The sequence below is a fragment of the Polypterus senegalus genome, chromosome 3 (assembly GCF_016835505.1).
Source record: "Polypterus senegalus isolate Bchr_013 chromosome 3, ASM1683550v1, whole genome shotgun sequence".
In the NCBI taxonomy this organism is placed as follows: Eukaryota; Metazoa; Chordata; class Cladistia; order Polypteriformes; family Polypteridae; genus Polypterus; species Polypterus senegalus.
In genome coordinates, this window is record NC_053156.1 from 272,474,389 (window position 1) to 272,497,377 (window position 22,989).

Below are 22,989 nucleotides of genomic sequence, written 5' to 3' on the forward strand. Positions count from 1 at the left end.
CATTTTGGGCTGTTTCCATTTCAACTAATGTTTAGAAAAAGGACTGACACTTTCATGCTCAGGGTATACATCAAATAATATTTTGAGCATGAAAAATACTTACAGTATATCATAAAACAAACGTAGCTTATTCTTAAAAAAAATCAACAAATTTCTTCACAACTGTGTTTTACACTGAATCCGATATCTCACAGAAGCGGTTTGTGGTAGAAAAATTACAATATTAGAAATTAATTCAGCACATCTAAATCTATAAATTATACTGATTTTTTTTTGATTTAGAGGATTTTGGTACAGACCAGAGCAACTAGTACCTCTTTATAATGTAGCTTTTTAATTGTTATGCAGACATTTACATTGATCTGGCTTGCATACATACTGTATACACATATAAAAGTCTTTCAGGTCATGCTGGGAATATTATAAACTTTACTGTATGTAAAGTGAGACATTTTCTTATTCAAACGCAAACATTTTGAGACATTAGATAACAAGAAAAATGGGAACGTCAAGTGCATGTTTTTAAATTACATACAGAAAGAAACAGAAGGGGTTATGGGTGGAGCTGCATAATTTATTGGGCTAATTGTACAATTAACATTTGAATAAGATAATAAAAGGGTGGATCTATACCGTGCCTACTTACTTACTGCTCTCTGGGTGTCTGTCTATCACAATACTTTAGTGTCAGAATGCTGTTAGAACACATTGACTCATCCAGCCTTTGGATGTTTTTTCCAAATTTTCCACTTGGAAATTGCTAAAAAGCCAGGATCTCTGCTAAATATGCATAACTTGGTTCTGGTCCTGTTGTGCCAGAGGCTCTTGTTGGATGACTTTGATGTGGGCAACATTTTAATCTAGCTTTAACAGTCAAGCCGAGTGCTTTATTACTCTAATGACTGAGAGTTGACTTCTAATGACTTCCACCTGTTCTGAAGTCTGTTTTGGTTAGGGGTAGAATTTAGCTTGAGATAAGTTAGTAGGCTTGAACAATTAACAGCATTAGACAAAAGGCATGAATCAACCTTGGACGTGGTGTTACTTCATCACTCTGACTTACAGTAATTATTATTATTAGTAGTAGAAATAGTAGTAATAATAATTTTTATATAGCATTTATGTAACACCTTTCTAACCTACTGAAAGTGCTTAACATAGAAAGTGGGAAACAACTTCAGTTATTAAGAATGTGTAGCATCCCATTGAAAGATGATGTGATGGCAGCCATTATTGTGCCAGTATGCTCACCACACTTTAGCTATCAGTTGGTGAAGGAGTCATTGTTAGCCGACAAGGGACAGGGGATGATAAGGGGGTACAATTATAAGGCTGTGGTGGACATTTTGGCTAAGACATCAAGAAACACCTTACTCTTTTTAAAAGATGCCTATGAGTCTTTTATGGCCACAGATTCAGGATCTCAGTTTTCCTTCTCATTCAGTGGACAGCGCCAGTTTTTACAGTACAGTGCCACCGTCACTGCACTGGGGTATTGGCATCCACATACAGACCACAGGGTAAGCATCTCTTGATGGCCTGACTAGCACCTCTTCCAGCAGCAATGTGGTCTCCCATACAATACTGGCTGGGCCCAAACATGCGTAGTTTCTGGTGGAGTACCTGTTTTGAAGTGCAGGTGGTACGGCTGATAACCAATGGGCCAATTCAAAAACATCCCTCAGCCTATTATAAAGGAAGATCAGAGTATGTGGAGAAAAAATTCACACAGACATGATTTAAGCCATGCTAATCATTCCAACACTAGTTAATCATCTCTCTTGGTTCTTTTCTCACTAGGCTTGTGAAATGTAGGGTGTCTAAACAAGAACATCAAGTCTGTTATTACAGAGACAAATCATCCAATTTCCATAAGTAAGAGTCTTAAAATGAGCAGTTTGATTGAAGGTCTCAGGGCATCTCTAAAGGCTTTTCCTACCCTAGACCAGAATTATTTCTCTCTGCAACATCAAAATTCTAGTAAACAAAAAAATAAGCGAAATGTAGGATCCTTAATATGAGCTCCAGTGACAGGGATTAAAGCCCAGCACTAAATGAGATTAATTTTTTTTTGTTTCACACATAATGATTGTTTAATTAGAAGCTACATGGCAGCTGGCTGATCCCTGGCGGTTTGCCCACTAAATACCTGGCAATTAACATAACCCCGAGATACAAGAGACTTTGACACACAGTAGGCACGGAGAGACGCATTCGCAGTCTCTGGGGTATTCCAAGGTGATATCTGTTTTCAACTGTATTGGACCTGGCAATAAATGAATGATCCAAAGATTTTATTGTTTGGGAGGCAAAGATCAAACATTAAACAAGAACATCTCTCTATTATATAAAAAAATCTTTTGACGCAACAAGACTTTTTAGGAGACGAGACAAGACTTTTTGGAAAAGATTTTTTCAAGTCCCGCGAGACGAGAATATTGCCATGATATTTTTAAAAGTCACATCCTCCTAGCAACCATTTCAGAATACTTGAGACCAAGACATCATGCGCCATTAAGTACATATATGTACTATATATCTCAAGAACAGAGATGACTCACCTGATAGCAACATGTAAACATAAAATCAGAAATAATCAATCTTAGAATACTGCATATAAATAAAAAAAGACTACAATTGAACATGGTCATAAATTCACACCAGCATGGGATAGACTGATTTTGGTTCCTTATTATGAATAACTCCATCATAGAATTAAGAAAATTAAATACAACTGAATACAATGAGGGCGGCACGGTGGTGCAGTGGGTAGCACTGCTGCCTCGCAGTTTGGAGACCTGGGTTTGCTTACCAGGTCCTCCCTGCATGGAGCTTGCATGTTCTCCCTGTGTCTGCGTGGGTTTCCTCCGGGTGCGCCGGTTTCCTCCCACAGTCCAAAGACATGCAGGTTAGGTGCATTGGCAATTCTAAATTGTCCTTAGTGTGTGCTTGGCGTGTGTGTGTGTGTGCGTGCCCTGCGGTGGGCTGGCACCCTGCTCGAGGTTTGTTTCCTGCCTTGCGCTCTGGATTGGCTGGGATTGGCTCCAGCAGACCCCCGTGACCCTGTAGTTAGGATATAGCGCGTTGGATAATGGATGGATGAATATAATGAAAGAGATTGCCACCCTTGGTATAGTGCTTAGCCCTGCTGTTTCAGAAATTCAGAATACTGAGCTCAAAATCTTCTCCCAGTGGCTGTCTGTCTGGAGGCTGCATGTACTCTTTGTGTGCATATGGATTTTTCTCTGGATACTCCTCCTTTCCTCCTAAGACATGTATACCAATGTAAGTGTGCGTGTGTGTGTGTGTGCTTGTGTAGGTCATAGCTGCCTACCACAACTGTAAGTTGGAGTAAGTGGGATTGTAAATATTACGCACCCTTTCTCTTAGTTCACCCACTCTGCCCAGGTGCTTATGATAGTACATAATAACACAAACTATAAATAGTGTCTACACCAATATTGTTGTCCTTTGCTTTTGCAATTCTTGTGTGAGGTTGATGGGGCTTGTTCTTGATGTTGTTGCTTGTTTTATTTCTATATTTCTTGTCCTTCTGTAAAAGCTAAATTTGGACAAAATAAAGTACTTTCTGTCTATCTGCAGCATCTATCCATTTACATTGGATTCAGAAAGTATTAAGACACCTTCACTTTCTGCACACTTTATTGTGTATGTAAATTAATTTCAGAAGGATAAATTGCCATTTTTGTCTATCATTCACTCTCAATTATCCATTATGACAAAATGAAGGCATGTTTTTAGAAAGTTTTTCAAACGTGTTCAATATCAAAAACTGAAATCCCTCTGTTATATAAGTGTTCAGACACTTCTCTGTGGTACTCCAAATTGTGGTCAAGTGCATCCTCTTTGTGTCAGCTCTCCTTGAGATTTGTTTAGAACTTGATTGGAGTCCATCTGTGGTAGATGCAATTGATTGGACATCATTTAGAATGGCACACAACTGTGTATTGAGGGTCCCACAATTCACACTGCATGTCATAATGAAAAAAAAAAAAACATCAATGAAGTTTAAGGAATGCTCCATGATCAAATTGTGATGAGGCATGGATCATAGCAAGAGTATAAAACCATTTTTAAAGCTTTGAGTGTTCCCAGGAGTGCAGTGGCCCCAATAATTATAACATGGAAGAAGTTGGCCATTCTGCCAAACTGAGTAACTTGGCAAAATTATTTTATTCAGGTAGATGACTAAGAACCCAATGGTCACTCTACCAGAGCTTCACATCACTCCATCAATCAGGTGTTACTAATAGAGTAGTTAGATGGAAGCCACTCAATTAAAAGAGATATGGCAGTTTAAATGACACTGAGAGGGGTCTGATGAACCGAAAATTGAACTCTTTGGGTAGGACACCAAGCACCATGTCTGGCAAAGTCTAGGTATTACTTATCAGCTGCCTAATATCATCGGAGGTGGTGAAAGCCTATGGGCGTGCTTCTCAATGGTATGGACAGGGATGCTGTTCAAAATTTAGGGATAGATGAATGCAGCAAAATAAAGAGAAGGTCTTGAAGAAAATCTGCTCCAGAGTAAACGCAACCTCATACTGGGAGAACAGTTCACCTTTTAGCATGACAAAGTAAACAGCCAGGACAACACTGGATAGACTACAGGACATGTCTCTGAGTGTCCTTGAGTGGCCTAGCCAAAGCCTCAAAAGAAACCCTATAGAACATCTGTGAAGAAAGAGACCTGAAGGTGGCACTTTACAGAAGCTTCCCATCCTTCACATCCAATGTTATGGAGGTTGAGAAGATCTGCCATGAAGAATGCAATGAACTGCCCAAATCCATATGAGCAAGAAATTTAAAAACTTAACCAAGAATTATGAAATATTGAGTGTACATTGATATGCAAAAATGGAAAATCGATCAATTTATCAATTTAAAATTAAGTGTGCAGAAAGTGAAGGAGTCTGAATACTTTCTTGAAGCCACTCTGTCTATCTATCTGTTTTTCATGATGATTTGCTCCTAGAAGCCAAGTCAGATCAGCCATGAGTGAAGTCCATTTCAGATTAAACACACAGTGTTCTTGGCTATAGCTGTTAAGCCCATGGTAGGTCAAAACTGTGGCCTATGTTCATAGGTTTTTGATACTCAAATGAAAAATAGCTTATAAAAGTTGATGTCCTGGTGGATGCAGCTTATCCAACCTGACACATTAGCCTATTATGCATTTAGGAAATGCAGCATGTACAAATAATACACTTACAGAACTATAATGAAGCTTTACAGCTGTCTCCTGACCATATGTGTTCTGACTTGCAGAGACCAAATCGGAAGACTTGCACACTCAGACTTTAGACTACCAAGATATGAAGAAGTTTCCTACTTGTAGCAGTTGTTGTTATACTTGTTGTAGCTTCCCAAGGTTGTCAGTCGTCCCATACAAACGCTGTAAGAGAAAAAGATTTGTGTGCCAGCATCCATCCAAACCTGTTGGAATAAGAAGGACACATTTGGCTGCATTAGAAACACAGAAACATGGAAAGAAGGGCTGTGGAGCCAGCACAGAAGGTACACGCGTAGAAGCTGGGACATTATAGACGCAATTCTTTTGATTCTGTAGAAATGAGTAAATCCTCACAGTTGGGATGATGTCTGTTTAGCCTACAGTATGGTTATTGGGTTCTGATCTTGGACAACTGCAGTAGCTACAGAGTTTTTCACCAGTTATTTTTTTAAGCCAGTTCTAGGTGAGAAAAATATTATGACATTTCCTTAGATGGCTTCATTGTAGTCTCTGGCTGTATACAGTGTGGATATTATGTATTCTAAAAAAATTATTTTTATTCTTTCATTTTTTCATATTTCTTTCATTTTATATATTTTATTATTTTACTCTTCTTATTTTATTTACTTATTTTATTATTTTATTTTATATATTTTATTTTTTCATTTTATATATTTTATATTTTTTATTTATATAATATTCCTTCATTTTTTTTCTTTTATTTGACTTTGAATCAGTGCTACACACACATTTATTTTTCTGTTTTCCAAGCTTATTTTTCTTCTTTTTTTGACACTAGCATCAACCTCAAAGCAATAAGCCAATCTGGATGGGGTGCCAATCCATATCTCAGTATGCAATTATGTATACACCTGTATTTACTGTTAAATGCACCAGTCATCTGAATCAGTATGTCTATGGGATATTGGAGGAAACTCAGGGAGAACATGCAAAAATCTACTGAGACAGTGACTGGGCCAGCATTTTAACACTCTGAGACTATGAGACAGACATGCTAAACACTGCACTGCCTTGGCACCTGCAATATTCTTTACTAACCAACTCGCGGCGTACCATACGCCGCATAATCAGGCCGGTTTTTTTTAATGGTTTTTAAGCACAGGGAGAAAATTGACATTTGAAAAATCGGTAATGTAATAAATCAGCAAGAAATGCAACATTATAACAATGCACGGAACGAACCAACACACAATCGTTCGTGACTGAAAACTGGCGGACCAATCTTGTTGATGTGAGCGAAGGAAATGTAGACGCGCGCCTTCTGTTCTGACAGATGCGTCGACGATGTATTGCTGAAAGAGTTTGCCACTGGAATGCAAGACACTAAATGAAGATCTCATGGCAAGCCTGAAAACATAAAATTGGAGCTGTGTGACTTGCGTTCTTTTCGCGGTTCGCTTTTACTCAACATGGGTTAATTGTATGTACCAGCCTGGATCTCTGAAAGGGAATAGAAGTGGAAAAACCGTGGGGTCACAGTTCATATTTAGAACAGAGATACGGTTGCAAGCATCTCCCCTTGGATATATGCAAATGTCGCGTTGTGCAGGAGGTTCCCCGTCTTCACGTACAAAGCAGCAACATCAGTTTGACAGGACGGGGCGCTATACTTTCTCATATCCAGACCTGGATTTTCCATGAACACCATTTGTACAGCAGTAACAGAGTAACCGTGAGTGATAATGTCATGCATTTGCATGTAAGACTTTGCGAAGGGATTAACCTGGCGTATCATGTTGTCTAGTTGAAGCAACAAAATGTCACTGCAAGCGCTATTACATTCCTTTTGCAAACGTTGACTGGTAGCCTCAGCAGAATCGAAGATATATAGCTGACCGTATTTTGGTGACATGTCAGGATTGTTATATAAAGGAGAGACCTGGTGATAAATTTGACCGTGGACTCTGAAAGCATACGGTCCTTGTCCAGATGGTTGAGCGATGTGTGCGCCCATTGACGCGAAAGCTAAAGCAGAGTTGTATTCCCTGATATGATCACAGTAATTTCGGGACAGCGGGTTCTTGCCAGTCAAGAGGTCTTCCAATAAAAGAGGGGGATTGGATAGAGGTGGCAAAGACACCTTGCCGGCATGACAACACTTAGTATAATGTCCGGATTTGTTGACCACTGCTGGCCAATGAAGAGCATTGCAAGAAGCACATAGTGCGGTAGGTAGGCCAATGTTATGTTCTTGGACGTGAAAGGCGGTATCTTCTTGAAAAGCTGCAGAAAAGTGAATGCGATGTTTGTGCATGAACGATTTTGTGCTGTGTTGACACTGAAGGGAATTGGAATGAGTTGTGTCGAAGCATTGCTGGCAATGTTCACATTGCATAATTCGTTCAGTGGAGTGTGTTTTTAAATGCATGTTGAGAAATCTCTGCACTCGGAACGTTTTTGAACAAATCGTGCATTCAAAGATCTTTTTGGAATGCGTTCGTTCAGTGGAGTGGATGTGTAAATCTGCTTGGAGATATTTCTGGCGTGTGAAGGTTTTGGGGCAGTGTTGACACTGAAAAGAATTCATCAGGGAATGTGTTTTGAGATGGTTAGTAAGGTATCTGTGTGCGTGAAAGTGTTTGTCGCAAATTTTGCAAACAAATCTTTGTGTTGAATGGATCTTCATATGGTTGTGGAGATCCATCTCATCTGTGAAGTCCTCGTAACAAAATGTGCAATTGAAGGTGAGACTGGAATGAGTTTGTAAGTTTTTTTTGAGAGCGCGAGTTGTCTCGAAACATTGATGACAATGTCCACATTGCATCATTGACAGTCCTGTGTGGAATGTGTGTGTTCAGGGGAGGGTGTCTTTAAATGTTTTTCAGGAAGAGGAGAGTGGGCAGGTGACGTCATATTAGTGTGGCGAGCAAGTGGGTGTGCATCCTGTGTGCACATACCGACAGAGTCAAAAGATGTCACCAGAAGGTTATCACGTGGGTATTTGAGAGGCATGAGAACTTCGTAATGCCCATGATCCAAAGGACCGCTAAAGAGCAGGGATATGAAGAGACACTGGGCCGGACTGTAAACTTGAGGAGAGGCATGAGGACGTTCTTGGAAGTAAATGCTGATAGTAGCTGGAAGGATTTGGGACATTGCCTACTATTTCTTCCTCGCCACCATAGACTCCGGACGTATTCATATAATCAGCGTATTGTTGAGCAGACTGTATAAAAATGCCTCTGTGACTAAGAACAACGGACACTACGTCACCGAAGTTATCCCAATGTTGGCAAACAAAGCTAACAGCCATGTTACGAAGTTTGAGAGCAACAGTTTCGTCAATGACATTTCTCTAAAAAACCCGACTGACAGAAACAAACAGTTACCTGAATCAGGAATTTCTATAACATTGAAAGAAGTGTTGTTTCCATGAAATACATTTGAAGCGGTAGCTATGGAGGGCAAAAGAATAGTCAACGTGGCTCACAGCTGGGTTTGGACCGCAGCACAGACCAAAGTGAGTGTGTATGTGTTTGATGAGCTGTTTGATTTGGCGGGCAGTGGTCTGAGGTGCGTTCCCGAGCACGTGGGAGGAGGGGTAGAGTTTCTGGGCGGGGCTTCATTGTTCCTTTCACATGGTTTTTCATGGTGGACGCGGTCGGGTGTCGAAACCGAAAAGAATAATGAAAAGTCAACGTGGCTTAGACATGCATGTGGACTCCTTGCACAGACGAAAGGGGCTAACTGGTTTTTGCGTCCGGGCACATGGGCAGGCAGTGTAAATGCCTAGAGAGCGAGGGTAGAAGCGGGCCGGTGAAAAAAGAGTGTTAGTGGGCAGGGAAATGTCTTCCGTATTTCTGCAGGAGCATCTAAGAAGACGCATGTTTGTCGCGGATACGAATTGCTGTATGTAGCGTGTAAAACAGTTTGCTATGGTGCACGCAGTCGTGCGTCGTAACCGAGAACTCGGTTTTTAAAGACTGCTTACTTCATTGTGTTTTAACCTCAGTTGTAAAGGATTGTTTTAAAGATCCTATGGGATACCCCTCGCAAACCGTTTTACACGCTGCATATGGCAATTTACCTGCGCGAGAAACATGCCTCTGTGAACAGTCAACGTGCAGGTGCATGTGGCCTCTACGACAGACGAATATAAATGACGCCGTTTCTTCTGTGTTGTCGCGTCCGAGTTACTTACATATTCTGACTATGTTTATCTCCAGTTTTCCTTTTACATCCTAAAGTTGAGTATTTGTTACTTTAATTGGTAATTATGAATTGTTTCAGTATGGGTTAATGTGTTTGCATATCTGACGGTGTCCTGCAATGAGCTGACATAACACATCGGGTTAGTTCCTTCCTGTCTGAACTGGACAAGAGGATTAAAAATGGCTGCGTGGATATTTAGAAATGAATCCTATAAACATTTTTGTTCCACATCTTCATAGAAGAACTACCTGTGAGTCTGCGAGTCTTTCTGGGACAGGATAGAGGTAGAAGCTGATCCCTTCAGCCGCTCCGGGTAGCGTGAGGCCACGGATAAGCAGAACAGTTAGCATCAAATAAGGAAAAGTGGCTGTGAAGTAAACTGCCTACAAAGGAAGAGAAAAAAGTTCAAACAATTTGTTCTGGTGATTCTTGTGAATTGTTGAAAATGACAATGAACAAGTTCACCTTTCCCGTGGACTTAACTCCTTTCCAAACACAAAAATAGCATATGACCCAGATGAACAGGAGACAGAGGGCCATCTCCCACTGAAGACTGCCAAGCTCTTCAATCCCTCTTGAGACTTTCAGCACCTTTCTCCTAAGTCAGAGAAAAGTTTGCAAATTCATTGGCACTGGCCTCCACTCTATGATCTTGAGTATCCATAAATCATTCACTTACTCCCAGAATTCAGTGGAGGGAGATGTTGCATTTTCGGGCGCTTTCAGGTTTGAAATATTGCTCAGTGTCTCAAACTGCACACACCTCTCTGTAAGCAACAAGAAAACAAAGAGTTCTTCTAAATCGTCAGTCCATCTGTTTTGGAAAACTGTGCAGACTACTCCTTTTGGGTTTTTTTTAACAAACTAAATGACATAGTAATAATCAGAACCACCCCTTCCTGTACACGCATTGTGCACTACACGTTGGGCCTGTGATTGCAGGACTGATGGGGCATAGCCGATCAATTCACTAGTTGATATAAGCATCTCCCTAGGGCGCTGTTTATGAAAGTTAAGGAGCATGTGCTATGGACCCTGAGAGATGCTTGGGAGTCCTACCCCAGACACCCAGTCATGCTGTAGACACCAAAGTGTGCAATCTTGGTAGCTGAAATGGCTTGTGATCAGCATACAGTGGAGTACTCACCCATCCTTGAAGTCTAATAATATTGAATGAGCGCTGTGGACACTGAGGAGTGTGCACTCTAGACTTTTCCAAAAGCTGGTCTTATGGATACTAATTGGTGCCACTTATGAAAATCAAAGGCTTTGTAAGGACTTCAACCACCATTGCGATGGGGTGTTATTGCTGTTTCATTAATCTTCAAATTAACGTCATTGACGGTCATCTCTTGTGATTATCTTCCATTAATGAGCAAGTTAACATCACTCAGGCAACATAAAAGAAAACAAAGGATGAAGGTGGAGCTCTTACTGCACTTGCAAGTGTGTTAATAAATCTAAACTTGTATAACTGTCAGTAAGCTAGCTAACTTTATATTAATTGCCACTACACTAAAGCTAGTGCTTTACTGGAGTGACAATGCAGTATCAGTAGCATTATGTGTAATGGTTTTGTTATCAAGTGTTTATTATTATATTACAGTACCTAGCTGACACGTGGCTGAGGATTATTAAATTCGACCTGTGGAGAATCAGCCCGACTACAGACAGACACAGGACTCCCAATGTCCAGAACACACACATTTATCTTGTTTTTCTTCTTTACAGCACACACACATTGCCCAAATCCCCAACAATGCTCACTGTCCTTTTCTTTTCTTTCTCCTTCTCTTCTGCTGCCTCCACTCCTCTCCTGCAAGCTCTGTCTTCTACCTCCCAACTCCACCTCCCCAAATGGAGTGAGGTGGCCTCTTTTAACCCGCACCTCAAGTGCTCCAGGTGCTCCCTGATCATCTTCCAGCAGCATTTCCGGGTGTGGCGGAAGTGCTACAGTGGAACACAGATCCTCTTCTGGCAGCACTTCTGGGTGTGGCAAAAGTGCTGCAGACCAAGGCTCCAGAGCTGTCCAGGCACCCCCTGTCGGTAGCCATTGCCTGTTGACATATTTTCTCCCCAGGTCCTCTCCTCAGAAGGCTGCTAACATTAGTCGACATATGAAGTGTTCTGAGTGTTGTTGCATTGAGGACGTGTTTGTAAATTTCACCAAAACTCTCAGGCTCTCTGGCTTACTAACTAGTTAGTTACTGGCTGAATTGGGGAAAACATCACACAAGCATCTTTTACATACACAAAGAGCAATAAGCCAAGACGAACTTCAACTGTTTGTTAATTTTATTGGTAGGTAACACTACTGATTTAGTGAATGCCTTATTGAAATCTGCTGTCATCAGAAGGACAAAATGAAGTTTAGATAAATTCATAAGTGTAGGTGTTATATTCACATGTTCATTTTTTAAATATCTTAAAATTCAGGTTAATGTTAACACTGTTTTAACTGTGTTAAGTAATTTTTTAAGCATATTCAGTAATAATATTAGTAGTTTTTTATATTATTATTGGTAGTAGTGTAGTAGTTGTTGTTGTACTTACCATAATTTTAGTGTGAAAGAAGAAAAAACAACATTTTAACATTTGGAAGCTTGTTAAGGGTAAAGACAATAGTTTTTATTCACACAGAGAATCACTGACACGTGAAATGAATTACCAAGTAGTGTGGTAGACAGTAGGATTTTAGGGACCTTCAAAACTCAACTTAATGTTATTTTTGAAAAATTAAGTGTATAGGACTGGCAGACTTTGTTGGGCTGAAAAGCATTTTCTTATCCAGATTGCACTAATGTTCTATTATTATTAGTAGTAGTAGTTGTAATGTGTCATAGAAGACACGGGCTGATGGGCACCATGGCCACAGTGGATGGTTCCTTAACTGGCCAGGAAACCTTGATAAGGAACAACATGGATGGATGAGCATCCTGACCTGGTTGGTTAGTGATACCTTTCCCAGTCGGGAGGCCATTAGGAAGAAAGGACAGAGGGCAACTGCCTCCCGAAGCTTTGTGTTTCATCAGTGCACCGGATGGCAGTCTCCCTCTGGTAGGGCTCCCGTCTGGACACCTGCATGGCTGCATGGGGGGTCAGGGTGGTTACTGCTGTTGTCATGTATATAACTGAATAAAAAGATCAGGGGCTTAAGCCTCAGAAGACCCTATCCAGCTCAGCACCACTGAGTGGATTCTGGCGGGTCTTGGACTGGAAGGACACCACTTCTGTCTCTGTTTCTCTCTCATTTCCTTTTTGCCCCTAGCCAACCAACACCTACTCACAGCCACAGTGCTGGGCTCCACCACTAGAGGATTACCATTCTTTCTAACCATTGATCTTAGCGTCTTCCTTTTGCATTTCCACCCACCCCATTACATCCCCATTTCTTGATGGAACTTTTGGATGGCCTTATAATCTTAATTGTAAGTTGTATCAACAGTAATATCCATGCAAAATGTCCTAAAATTCAACTCAGTTGTTATGGAGTTCAGGTTGATTCAGCTTTGTAATATATACTGTATACAATTTCATTACAACTGACCCATTTTGCATTCATGCACAGCTTTTAGATTGCGTTCCCATTCTATCCACCCCTTCTTCATGACATTTTTAAACTGTGCCCTATGTTTTAAAATGGGCCAATGGCAACCTACATGTAATGTTTAATTCAACAATTTTTTTGTTTGATTTTTGAACCAACACACCAACAAACAAACAAACACAAAAGAGCTAAAATGAGATATTAAATGTGCAACATAAATAAGTAAATAATTAAATAACATTAAACATAGGCAAAAAATTCAAAACAAAAACATAAGGTATTGTAATTGTATCTATATAAGCGTATTACTTTAAGTTTTGTACTACTTGTTATTATTCCAGTGCAGACAGACACCAGGGGGAAAATTCTTCAGTTTATAATACATCAATATTATTTTCCATTTTCTAAAGTGCTCTTTCCATTTCAAAACTATTGCAATACATTTCAATACATGCATTTTATCATACAAGTCAAGGATAAGCTGGGCAAGGAGATACAGGGAGCAAGAATACTCTTCATATTTCATTTGGGCCCTTCCTGTAGGCCCACAAAAGCAGGTAATTGAAATGTTTCCTGTAACTTTAACTGCAAGCTGGATTTTGAGACTGCAGGGACACCTCAAGCTGCTCTTTGTTGTTCTAGCTGGATTGCCCCAATGCTATCAGTGGAGGGCAGTCCTAATGATCCCACTCCAGAAGTGAAACTGGGTGTGAGCTTAAAGACTCCTGTTTACTGATGGTGGAGGTGGTAGCACTAAAGAAGAGACATCAGAAGTTACACCATAAGAGAGAAGGACGGAAGGTAAAGAGTGTGCTATTATGCAGATACTGTGTATTGTCACAAAAAGAGGTCAGCCAGCTCACATATACAGTACACATGGAATAAGCCCCAATAGTTAAGCCAGAAAGGCATCATTTTGTTTCATTCTGCCCCTCCCCTGTTAATCTTATATATAAATGTCTACGTGTGAAAGTGTGTGCATCTGCACGGCCCGGAAGTGAAAGGTGGAGTTGGGGTAAGGGCTCCACCTCCGAGGATACACAAGCGAGGCCAGCACGTCGGGAAAGCGAATCCTCAGAAGAAAGAGTCACTCGCTTAGTGGCTAATACAGAAGCGAGGCGAGCACATCTGCAAAACAGAATCCCTTTTACTTTTCCTCCTGCCACTAAAACACAAGTGAGGCAAGCATGTTGGCAAACGAAACCACCGAAGAAAGAGACACTCGGTTAGCAGCTAATACACAAGTGATGCGATCACATTGGCAACACAAAACCTTCTGGGAGAGAGATGCCCAGAGTAGTTCCTTTCAACTACCTGATATCTCTGCATTTCAGTTTTTTTTCAGACAATTTCAATAGTTTCTAGGACCCCGTACTTTTTACAACATGGGCTTACACAGCTAGTATCTAATAAGAAAGAAAGAAAGAAAGAAAGAAAGAAAGAAAGAAAGAAAGAAAGAAAGAAAGAAAGAAAGAACAATATTTTATATGTGCAGTACTGTGGTAAATGATTAGCTCCAATTGACTGGGTTCAAATCTACCCCAAAATGTATGTTACACACTTCTCCTCGAGTTAAATTGGGCCTTTTCTTTATATTCTGGTTTTCATTCAGAAAGTGATTTCTTTAAATTGCCTAGAAATGAGTGAGTGTGAGTGTGTGTGTGCCCAACAATAAGTCCATGTCACATTAATGGTTGTCACAAGGTTTGATCAGAGCAATGACTCTGCTTAGGGCTACTGGTCTCTGGTCATTCTCTCTGCTAAACAGCATACCTGTGTTCCACGTGTTGTTGCAGCTGGCCCATGGAAGCACCTGGTTGAAGCAGTGAAGCAAATAGAAAAGTGCCCAGGCCTGAATGATAATGTAGCAGATGCAGCAGTAGCCATTGATTACCAAACTTGCATAGCCAATGCCTGAAAAAGAATCATGAAAGGAATTAGAGCTGCCCATTCAGAAAGCTCCCTGGTACTTTAAGTATTAGAATTGTGGCTATCAAATGAAACACTATTAACAGACACTTGGACATGAACACAGCATATGCAGGCTTAAAAAGAAGGACTACGAAGAATCTAAATAATAAAAAAGACTTTATAACATCTTCTGAAACCCACCTCATTAGTACTCCTTCCTCATTTGCTATATATTGACTTTAATTACTGTATGTCTAATCATTTTTCTTCAGATGATGACACCTGGTAGGTTGTCGAAAGCTTAAGAATAAAAAACTATTTTAAGATTTATGATTTATTGTCATAGATATATATATATATATATATATATATATATATATATATATATATATATATATATATATATATATATATATATAAAGAAAACAACAAAGAATGGGAGAATCAAAAAAATAAAGTGACTGGTGACTAAACATCAGGGGTCAGTTTTTCTACAGCATTTAACTTGAGACCTGTGTTTCTGAGAACTGTTACTTAAGGTTTCAGTTAGTATAATTAAAAGGAACACTGGGAGACTAATGTGAAAGGACTAGATATCTAAAAATTAAAAAGAAAAGTTTTTTAATGAAAATTCCACAGGATGCAAAAGTAGGCATCTTGTTTATGGATACTTGAAGCCAAAATAAAAGCACAGATTATTCAAGAAGCAGACACAAACCTTCAAACAAGGGGCAGACCTTCCTCCAGCAGGTGATGCCTCCCTGGCTGGTGTACTGCCCCAGGGCTGTCTCCAGAAGGAACAAAGGAATACCACAGGTCACCAGGAACAAGGCATAAGGGATAAGGAAAGTTCCTGTTGAGCAGATTATGAAAAGACAAAATCTTAATTGTGACTCTTCCACCAGAGTCAAAATGCTACTGAGAAATGAAACTTAATGGAACACACCGCCCAAACATCATGTTTTTTTTATATGTCGCTTAACCCGTGTAGTTTGTAGTGACGGTCGAGAAAAAATTTTAATCCTATGTTTTCATGGAGAACTGGCATATAAAAGTGATAGAATGGGACCCAATGGAGACCAACGCTTGGCAATAAAAAAAAGTGCAAAAATGTCCCTGAAAAAATCTCATGTTATTAGAATTGCATAATCCACATGTGAAGTCATCTAGTTGTATGCTCAGAATGTACAAAAAACATGTATTTTTTCCTGAAATGTCTGTACAAAAACGTCTGTGTGTGTCAGGTTTCTCCAAGCAGTCCGATTGGTCAGTTTGGCTTTGTGTGATTGGTCAGTGTTGCTGTAGTTGCACAGTCAAACCTAATTGAGACAGAAAGCGTGAGGTTGATACACACAAGTTAACCAAGGAAACCAAGGAAATGCATAGGAAGAATCCTGAGAGTCACCTTCAGACATGGCAAGTAAGGCAAGAACACAAATGATGTTCTCACAGTGGGTAATGGGGCCATCTACCATGGTATTCAAAAAGTGAACAGGCCTCAAAATGACAGAGTCAGGGAAGCAGGCTTTATAAACATCAACCAAATTGAAAGAGAAAGAAATAGCCAACACAGGTTGAGAAACATAAAGATACTGAAGAAAGGTGCAGGATGAGCACTGATGGTACACATAAGGCAAAAAATATCAAATATTTTTCAATTTATTCTATTACCTGTCTTCAACAGGCAACATAGCTGGTTGTAAAATAAATAACTCCGGAAGATAAAAGTAGTCCACAAACAGGGCACTCCTTCATACGGGGTTGTGCTTTTGAATTAAAAGCAGCACTCTTGACCAATTAGGGATGTGGGGAAGTAAGATGGTCGGTCCTATTGTAACAGCTTTTTATTTGTATTTTGCATGTTTTCCAGTTTATTCATAAGCCTGTATAAAAGTCTGATTATAGATTTGTGTGCATCGATGCAGAATTGTTCAAAACAGGAAATTGCGATGCATCTGAGATCTGATTTTATTTACTCCTCCTACAGAAGACTAAACAGAGAGGTTGACTGCACATATTACAAGCAGAAAGTCATTGTCCTTCCTGTGAGTTGAGTTGAAAGACTTTTTCAGCTGGAAAGCAAAACAAACTGCTTTTTAAAAGTCATGAACCAAGTCTTGTGAAACTTATTTGTACAGAATGTTATCTGTTATTAAAATCAATAAAATCCAAAATAAAAAAATAAAAGTCATGCAACAACAGAATGTGATGAATACAATTAGGCTGTGTGGCATTTTTATGTTTCTAAATTTTGAGGGTTGTCAAAACTCTAGCTGGTTCCTGTGCATGCTGTGTGTGTTTGTGTCTGTTCATTTCATTCTCTTCCTCATCCACCATGTGCTCTCAGAGGTCAAACAAGCAGATGGCTGTATTGAATTGCAGATTTCTTTGATTGTGTGTGTGTGTATATGTTTAAATAAGTTTGTATCTCAAAAACTACTCAGACAAAAAATTTGCAAGTCAAAAGGACAGTCCAATGACTAAATGGAGCAGGCTGCACAAATCCCTAATAAATTAAATAAAGTCTATGGACCTAGGACTTAGGATATTCATATTAGGTTATACAATTTTTAAACGATATTGAAATAAGTACTGGACCAAACTGGACCAAAAGACCATACATCCATAAGGCTGGAACCTGTAACAAGACAAACATGATGCAATCTATTTAAAGAAAATAGGTTAATTTTTCCAGAAGGTATCATTTTACAGAGGTCTCAAAGTTCAGAGCAGATATCTCAGAAACCAACTGTTTTTTCTATGTTTCTTCTTTGCTAAGAAGTAGTCTTCCAGAAGCTCTACCCAAAGCAAAAAAAAAAAAAAAATTTGATGAACATCAACATTATAAGACATGAAAATCAATTTCAATTTTCTCTGGACACTCATACAGACACACTTACACACATCATTCGATAATAATCTGAAAATAACTGAAACTGAAATTCTGACCTTATCAACAAACTTCAATTTTTCAATTTATATGGAAGTGGAAGAGAGAATGGCAGCAATGAGACATGGACACAGTTACATTACTAATGATTCTTAGTTTGGAGATTTGTTTATTCAGTTTAGACACATTTGTTTTCTTTTTATGCATAGTTCTTTTAGCTATAATATTTAATTGCTATTTAAGTAACACTAGCTGAAATACACAGCATTGCCTGGAAGGAAAATAAAGTGTTTTTTTTTTTTTATTGTTTGAGAAAAATGTAATTAAAAAAAAAACAACTTTAAAAATAAAAATAAATGAACAAACAATGAAGACTCATTAATGTTCTTGTCTTGCGGTCTTGTATGTATGTTGCCATGCAGTTGATGCTCGGAACTGGTTGACTATTTAATTTAAACAGCAACAGGGGCGCTGTGGTGCTCAAACATAAAGAATGCTGGCAGTCACCTCCAGTTCGCCCTCTGGTGGTCGTTCTGAGTGTCAACTGGATGATAACATGCATACAGGACCACAAGATCACCCCACACCCTACCCAGAAAGGGGGTGGGTTAGGGTTGATTTCACCCTACAGTATTTTCAGTTGACCAATGAGAAATGTGTACCAAGTTTCATTAAAATCTCTCCAGATGTTCAGAAGTGATACTGGAACATACATACATAACACACACACACACACACACACTTACGTATATTAATTTTATATATATATAGATTTGGTTGTATCAAGTATCAACAGTTTCTGGTATGTTTCTACGGCTTCAGCCATGTTGTTTATAACAACAGCTTGCTCTGTCACTCTCATCGAACTTATGCCCCTAAATGTGATGCCATCACATTATCAGTATTTAAGATAGTGGTATGGCTATTCCTGTGTCCAAGTTTTGGATGGAAACTCTTAAAAAACAAACTTTTATTTTGCAGGTAATTAGAAAATAGTTACCATATGCAGCAGGTAATATGATTGTGAAATAATACAACACTTTTGTCAAATAGCACAATACCTTTTTTTTTTTTGAGAATGTTTCTGTAGAGTTAGTTTTTATCTGTTTGGTAAAAATGGTTTCTAACATATTTAATATTTTTTCTGTCTTGTTTTCCTGGGATGCCATAATAGTTAATGGATGTGGCAATTTTTGACCATTATTGCTAGACTGCAGGATTGGGTTGTAAGGGGTCTGTCCCAGAAGTCTTCAATGCAATGTTATTTAAAACAACGCTATACTGTATGTGCTTATATCAAAACATTTAAAAAATTGACAAATGACAGGAGACCATTCAATCTATCAAATTCATTTGTTTAGCTAAAAACTAACATGTCCAAATATCTCATGCCATGTTACAACTTGAAGGCTTGGATGAAAGTAATTCTCCACCAACACAGGAGATGGCATTGTTTCCCTAATGCAGAAAGGATGATTGACACAATTCCGAGTAACGTCACCTCTGGGGTTTGTCCACGTGGACCCTCCTCGTCCTCTCAGAATGCCTTAAATTCTGAGGAGCTATCATCCTAGTCAGTCTACCTAAGAAGGAAGTCAGGACGACTTGCTTCTTGTGACAGCAAACACACATTTTCTTTCAATTTATTGCTTAGAATTATATGGAGTTGGTCTCAAGTGCCCTAAAATTCTAACCTCATCCTGTTATTTTTTTCACACCAGATACGTCTTAAAAGGTTGTCAAGGTTTCTGCTTCAATGACTCTGTAGTTTGTTCCAGATTCCCACAAAGCTTTGAGTAAAGACAATTTTTCTGGCTTCAGAGCAAAATGCACTTCCCTTTAATTTCCACTGGTGTCCCTGAGTACGTGATCCATGGTTAAGTTGAAAAAATTCTGCTCTTTCTACTTTATCGATGATTTTGAGAATTTTGAAAACCTGGATAAGGTCCTCATGGAGTCTATTCTGCTAGAGGCTGAACAGGTTTAATTTCATTAATCTCTGAGTCTGTCAGAGTAGGCCATGTCCTTAAGTCCTGAGAGGCACTTGGTTGTTGTTCTTCTCTGCACAGCTTCAAGTGCTGCTGTTAATTTTTGGGCTGTGAAGACTAGAACTGCACAGAGTACTCTAGATGTGGTGTCACAAGTGTATTATATCGTCTCAGCATAACATTCCTTGATTTATATTGAAATAATCTATACTCACACGCCAGCAGAGTATACATTATGTTAGAGTTAGTGATATACAATACAATACAATACAGCACAGTACAATTTATTTCTGTATAGCCCAAAATCAAACAAGAAGTGATGCAATGGGTTTTAACAGGCCCTGCCTTTTGATGTCCCCCCAGCCTTGACTCTCTAAGAAGACAAGGAAAAACTCCCAAAAAACCCTTGCAGGAAAAAGAAAAATGGAAGGAACCTTGGGAAAGGCAGTTCAAAGAGAGACCCCTTTCCATGTTGGCTGGGCATGCAATGGGTGTCAAAAAGAAGGGGGTCAATACAATACAATACACTGAACAAAACACAAGTAATCCTCAATACAGTATAATAGTAAAATAAAAACATTATAAGTACAGAGCAGAATTTAACAGTAGATGATATCACATAATATGATTTGGTATCTCAATAAGCTCTGAAGGCACTCATGGTCCTTCATTCTTGCACAAGTGGGGTGTCATAAATGGAAGCAAGAGGAGTTTTCCGCAGAGACAGTGCTACAGAGTTCAGTGAGTATTTAATCAGAGGTGAGTAGCTGGTTTTTGGAAGCCTTTATTGTCTGATGATGAATGTAACAGAAGCAAAATTTATCAAGTGTTTTTATTTTGGTTCCCCCTGTTAACCTTTTAGAACTTAGTGAAAAGAATGTGGGGTGTTTGCACTGGGGGTTACACCTGGTGTTTTAGCTTCTTATTAAATTTATGTTGAGAGTCAGATGGCAGGTTAGCTAAGTGGGGATACTTTGAGGATAACCAAATGGGGTTCTGTGGGCTCGTGCCTTTGTGAGCAAATATAGGCCATTTTCTTATGACTCCAATCTGTGTGTGTGGCTCACTGGATGAGCACGTGAAGTGGACAGATAGAACTTTCATTTCACCTTAATCACTAATTCTATTCTAACTCCTCCAGAGGTAACTGCAGTATGAAAGACCTGAAAAAGCTGAATAAATAATTAATCTATGTAAGTGAATTATAAACTATTGACAAATAAGTAACACTTGGGATTTTGTCTAATGTTATACTTTCACACTCTTATTAACTGAAATATGTTAAAGCAGCTTTGGGCCTCTTCGGCCCTAAGGTGTAAAAAAATTCAGCATATTTAAAATGTTTAGCAGACTGAGCTGTTAGCCATATTCAGGCAAAGTTGTCTGTGGAGACAGTGGCCCACAACTTCTGGCAGTTGTTGCTCACTTCCTGACAAACTGTTCATTACTGAGCACAACATGAAATCCAATAAGACACAGGTACGTCACATTCTGTGGAGTTAGCAGTTAAATCAATCCAGTGCTCACATGAGAAAAAAATGTTTGGATTCCTAGATGACCCTGCCATGTTGCTCTCCTCTTTAACTTCCCATAGCCCTGAACTTTAGAAGAGATGGTGTGGAATAGCCCCCTTTTTTGCATTATTTTCCATTTTCCAGTGTTTATGATGACAGTATTTTTCTCATTAGAAAGCAGGCAGTTGTTGAAGACAAACAGCAAATGAGAAAGGCACTGTGCTACACAACTTGTTCATTTGTACCTTTATCTTATCACCACTATGGTGGATGACCATTTTGACAAAAATTGCCATGAAAAACAAGAGAATGCCATTTAATTTAGTGCAAAATTCTTCAAAATTAAAAAAAGTGCAGAAATGAGATGCAGTGATCTACAGTTATACAAATCAAGTGCATTCCTAAAAAACTCTGACGATTTTAGAATCAGAGAGTACCTGACAATTGGATATGAAAATTTAAATAAAAAAGAAGAATTTCAGGCAAAAGCATACATGCCAATGATAGTTGTGTACATCTCTTCTATTTTGTGCCTTATCCTACGTTCCAGAAGTGGACTCAACTAACAGTCAAATCTCTCTATTACAAAAAAAAAATCTTGGGAGGGAGATGAGGGAGATGAGACGTGATCTTCTCGGAAGACACTTTGACGTCACATGAGACAAGGCAGTAAGACAAAAGGACAGCTGCTGTACAGGCTTTTAAATGATCAACGTGCGGCGCAACAAGCAGAACACGCAGCAAGGCAGCAGCAAGACAGCAGATGATTCAACTGCATCTCGTTAGCGTGCGTTCAGCCCCCCTTCACAACGCGAGCAGTGTTACACGTCCTGCAAGAAAGAGATTTACCCACGCCCGGGCCCGGAAATAAAGGACAAAGAGTAGATGACAAAGTAGAATGTTGTAAAGAATAAAAAAATGTTGGCGTGGTACACATGCACAGCAGGTTAGAGATAATGGAAGTACGAAAATTCAGAAGTCTCAAAAAAAGGATAGGAAAGATTACATTAGCACAAACAAACAGAAATTATTACTCGGTGAAATAACGGAACAGCAAAAAGAGATCGAATATATTGTTCGGATTTAAAGTTTAAATCAGAGACTTGTAGATTGTTTAATTCGTGTTGCCAGCGAAAATTAAAAGATTCCAAAAATTTTGTTGCGGTATTAAGTCCCATGAGACAGAGACTTTTAACATGAGATTCTTTCAGGTCACACCCTACTTACAACCATGGTCATCTAACCTCAGTCAGGTGAATGCTTTTGTCAGACATACTTCCTGCACTCTCAGCTCTTATAAATTTTATCAGGACAATAATTTTATGCATTCTAGATGACACGACAACGACAAAATGAAGAAGAAAGAGCATGGACAAACATTCCAGAAAGTCGTTTTATTTATTAGAGAGAAAGAATAGATATACATGGCGTTGTTGTGATGTAAGTCCAAACACGGAATCAAAATTCAATGCAATCTTGAAGAAAAGTTAATTCCAAATATTGTTTTTACAAAAGTTTTAAAGTAAAAGTGAAAATAATGGATATGTAACAATTCTCATGAAAATAACAATCTGCTTAAATTGTATATCTGGTAAACCAAACTTGGGGTAGGCCGAGCGAAGCAAGCGGGGGGCGGAGCCCCAGTATAAAAAAATAAATGAATAAAAATAGACATCAGAGCCCTGTTGCAAATAATCCCAAAACCATAC

At 39.1% G+C, this 22,989-nt stretch overlaps 1 protein-coding gene across 1 annotated transcript in view; it reads right to left on the minus strand.

Moving 5' to 3' along the window:
- LOC120526176 (sodium- and chloride-dependent GABA transporter 2-like) overlaps positions 1–22,989 on the minus strand; it is a 42,127-nt gene that overhangs the window by 15,593 nt on the left and 3,545 nt on the right. The window contains exons 2-7 of the mRNA XM_039749197.1: positions 15,607–15,741; positions 14,751–14,891; positions 10,110–10,197; positions 9,896–10,028; positions 9,679–9,813; positions 5,357–5,460 (exon numbers count right to left, since the gene is read on the minus strand). Of these exons, the coding sequence (XP_039605131.1) occupies positions 5,357–5,460; positions 9,679–9,813; positions 9,896–10,028; positions 10,110–10,197; positions 14,751–14,891; positions 15,607–15,741 (736 nt within the window). The remainder of the gene's footprint in view (positions 1–5,356; positions 5,461–9,678; positions 9,814–9,895; positions 10,029–10,109; positions 10,198–14,750; positions 14,892–15,606; positions 15,742–22,989) is intronic.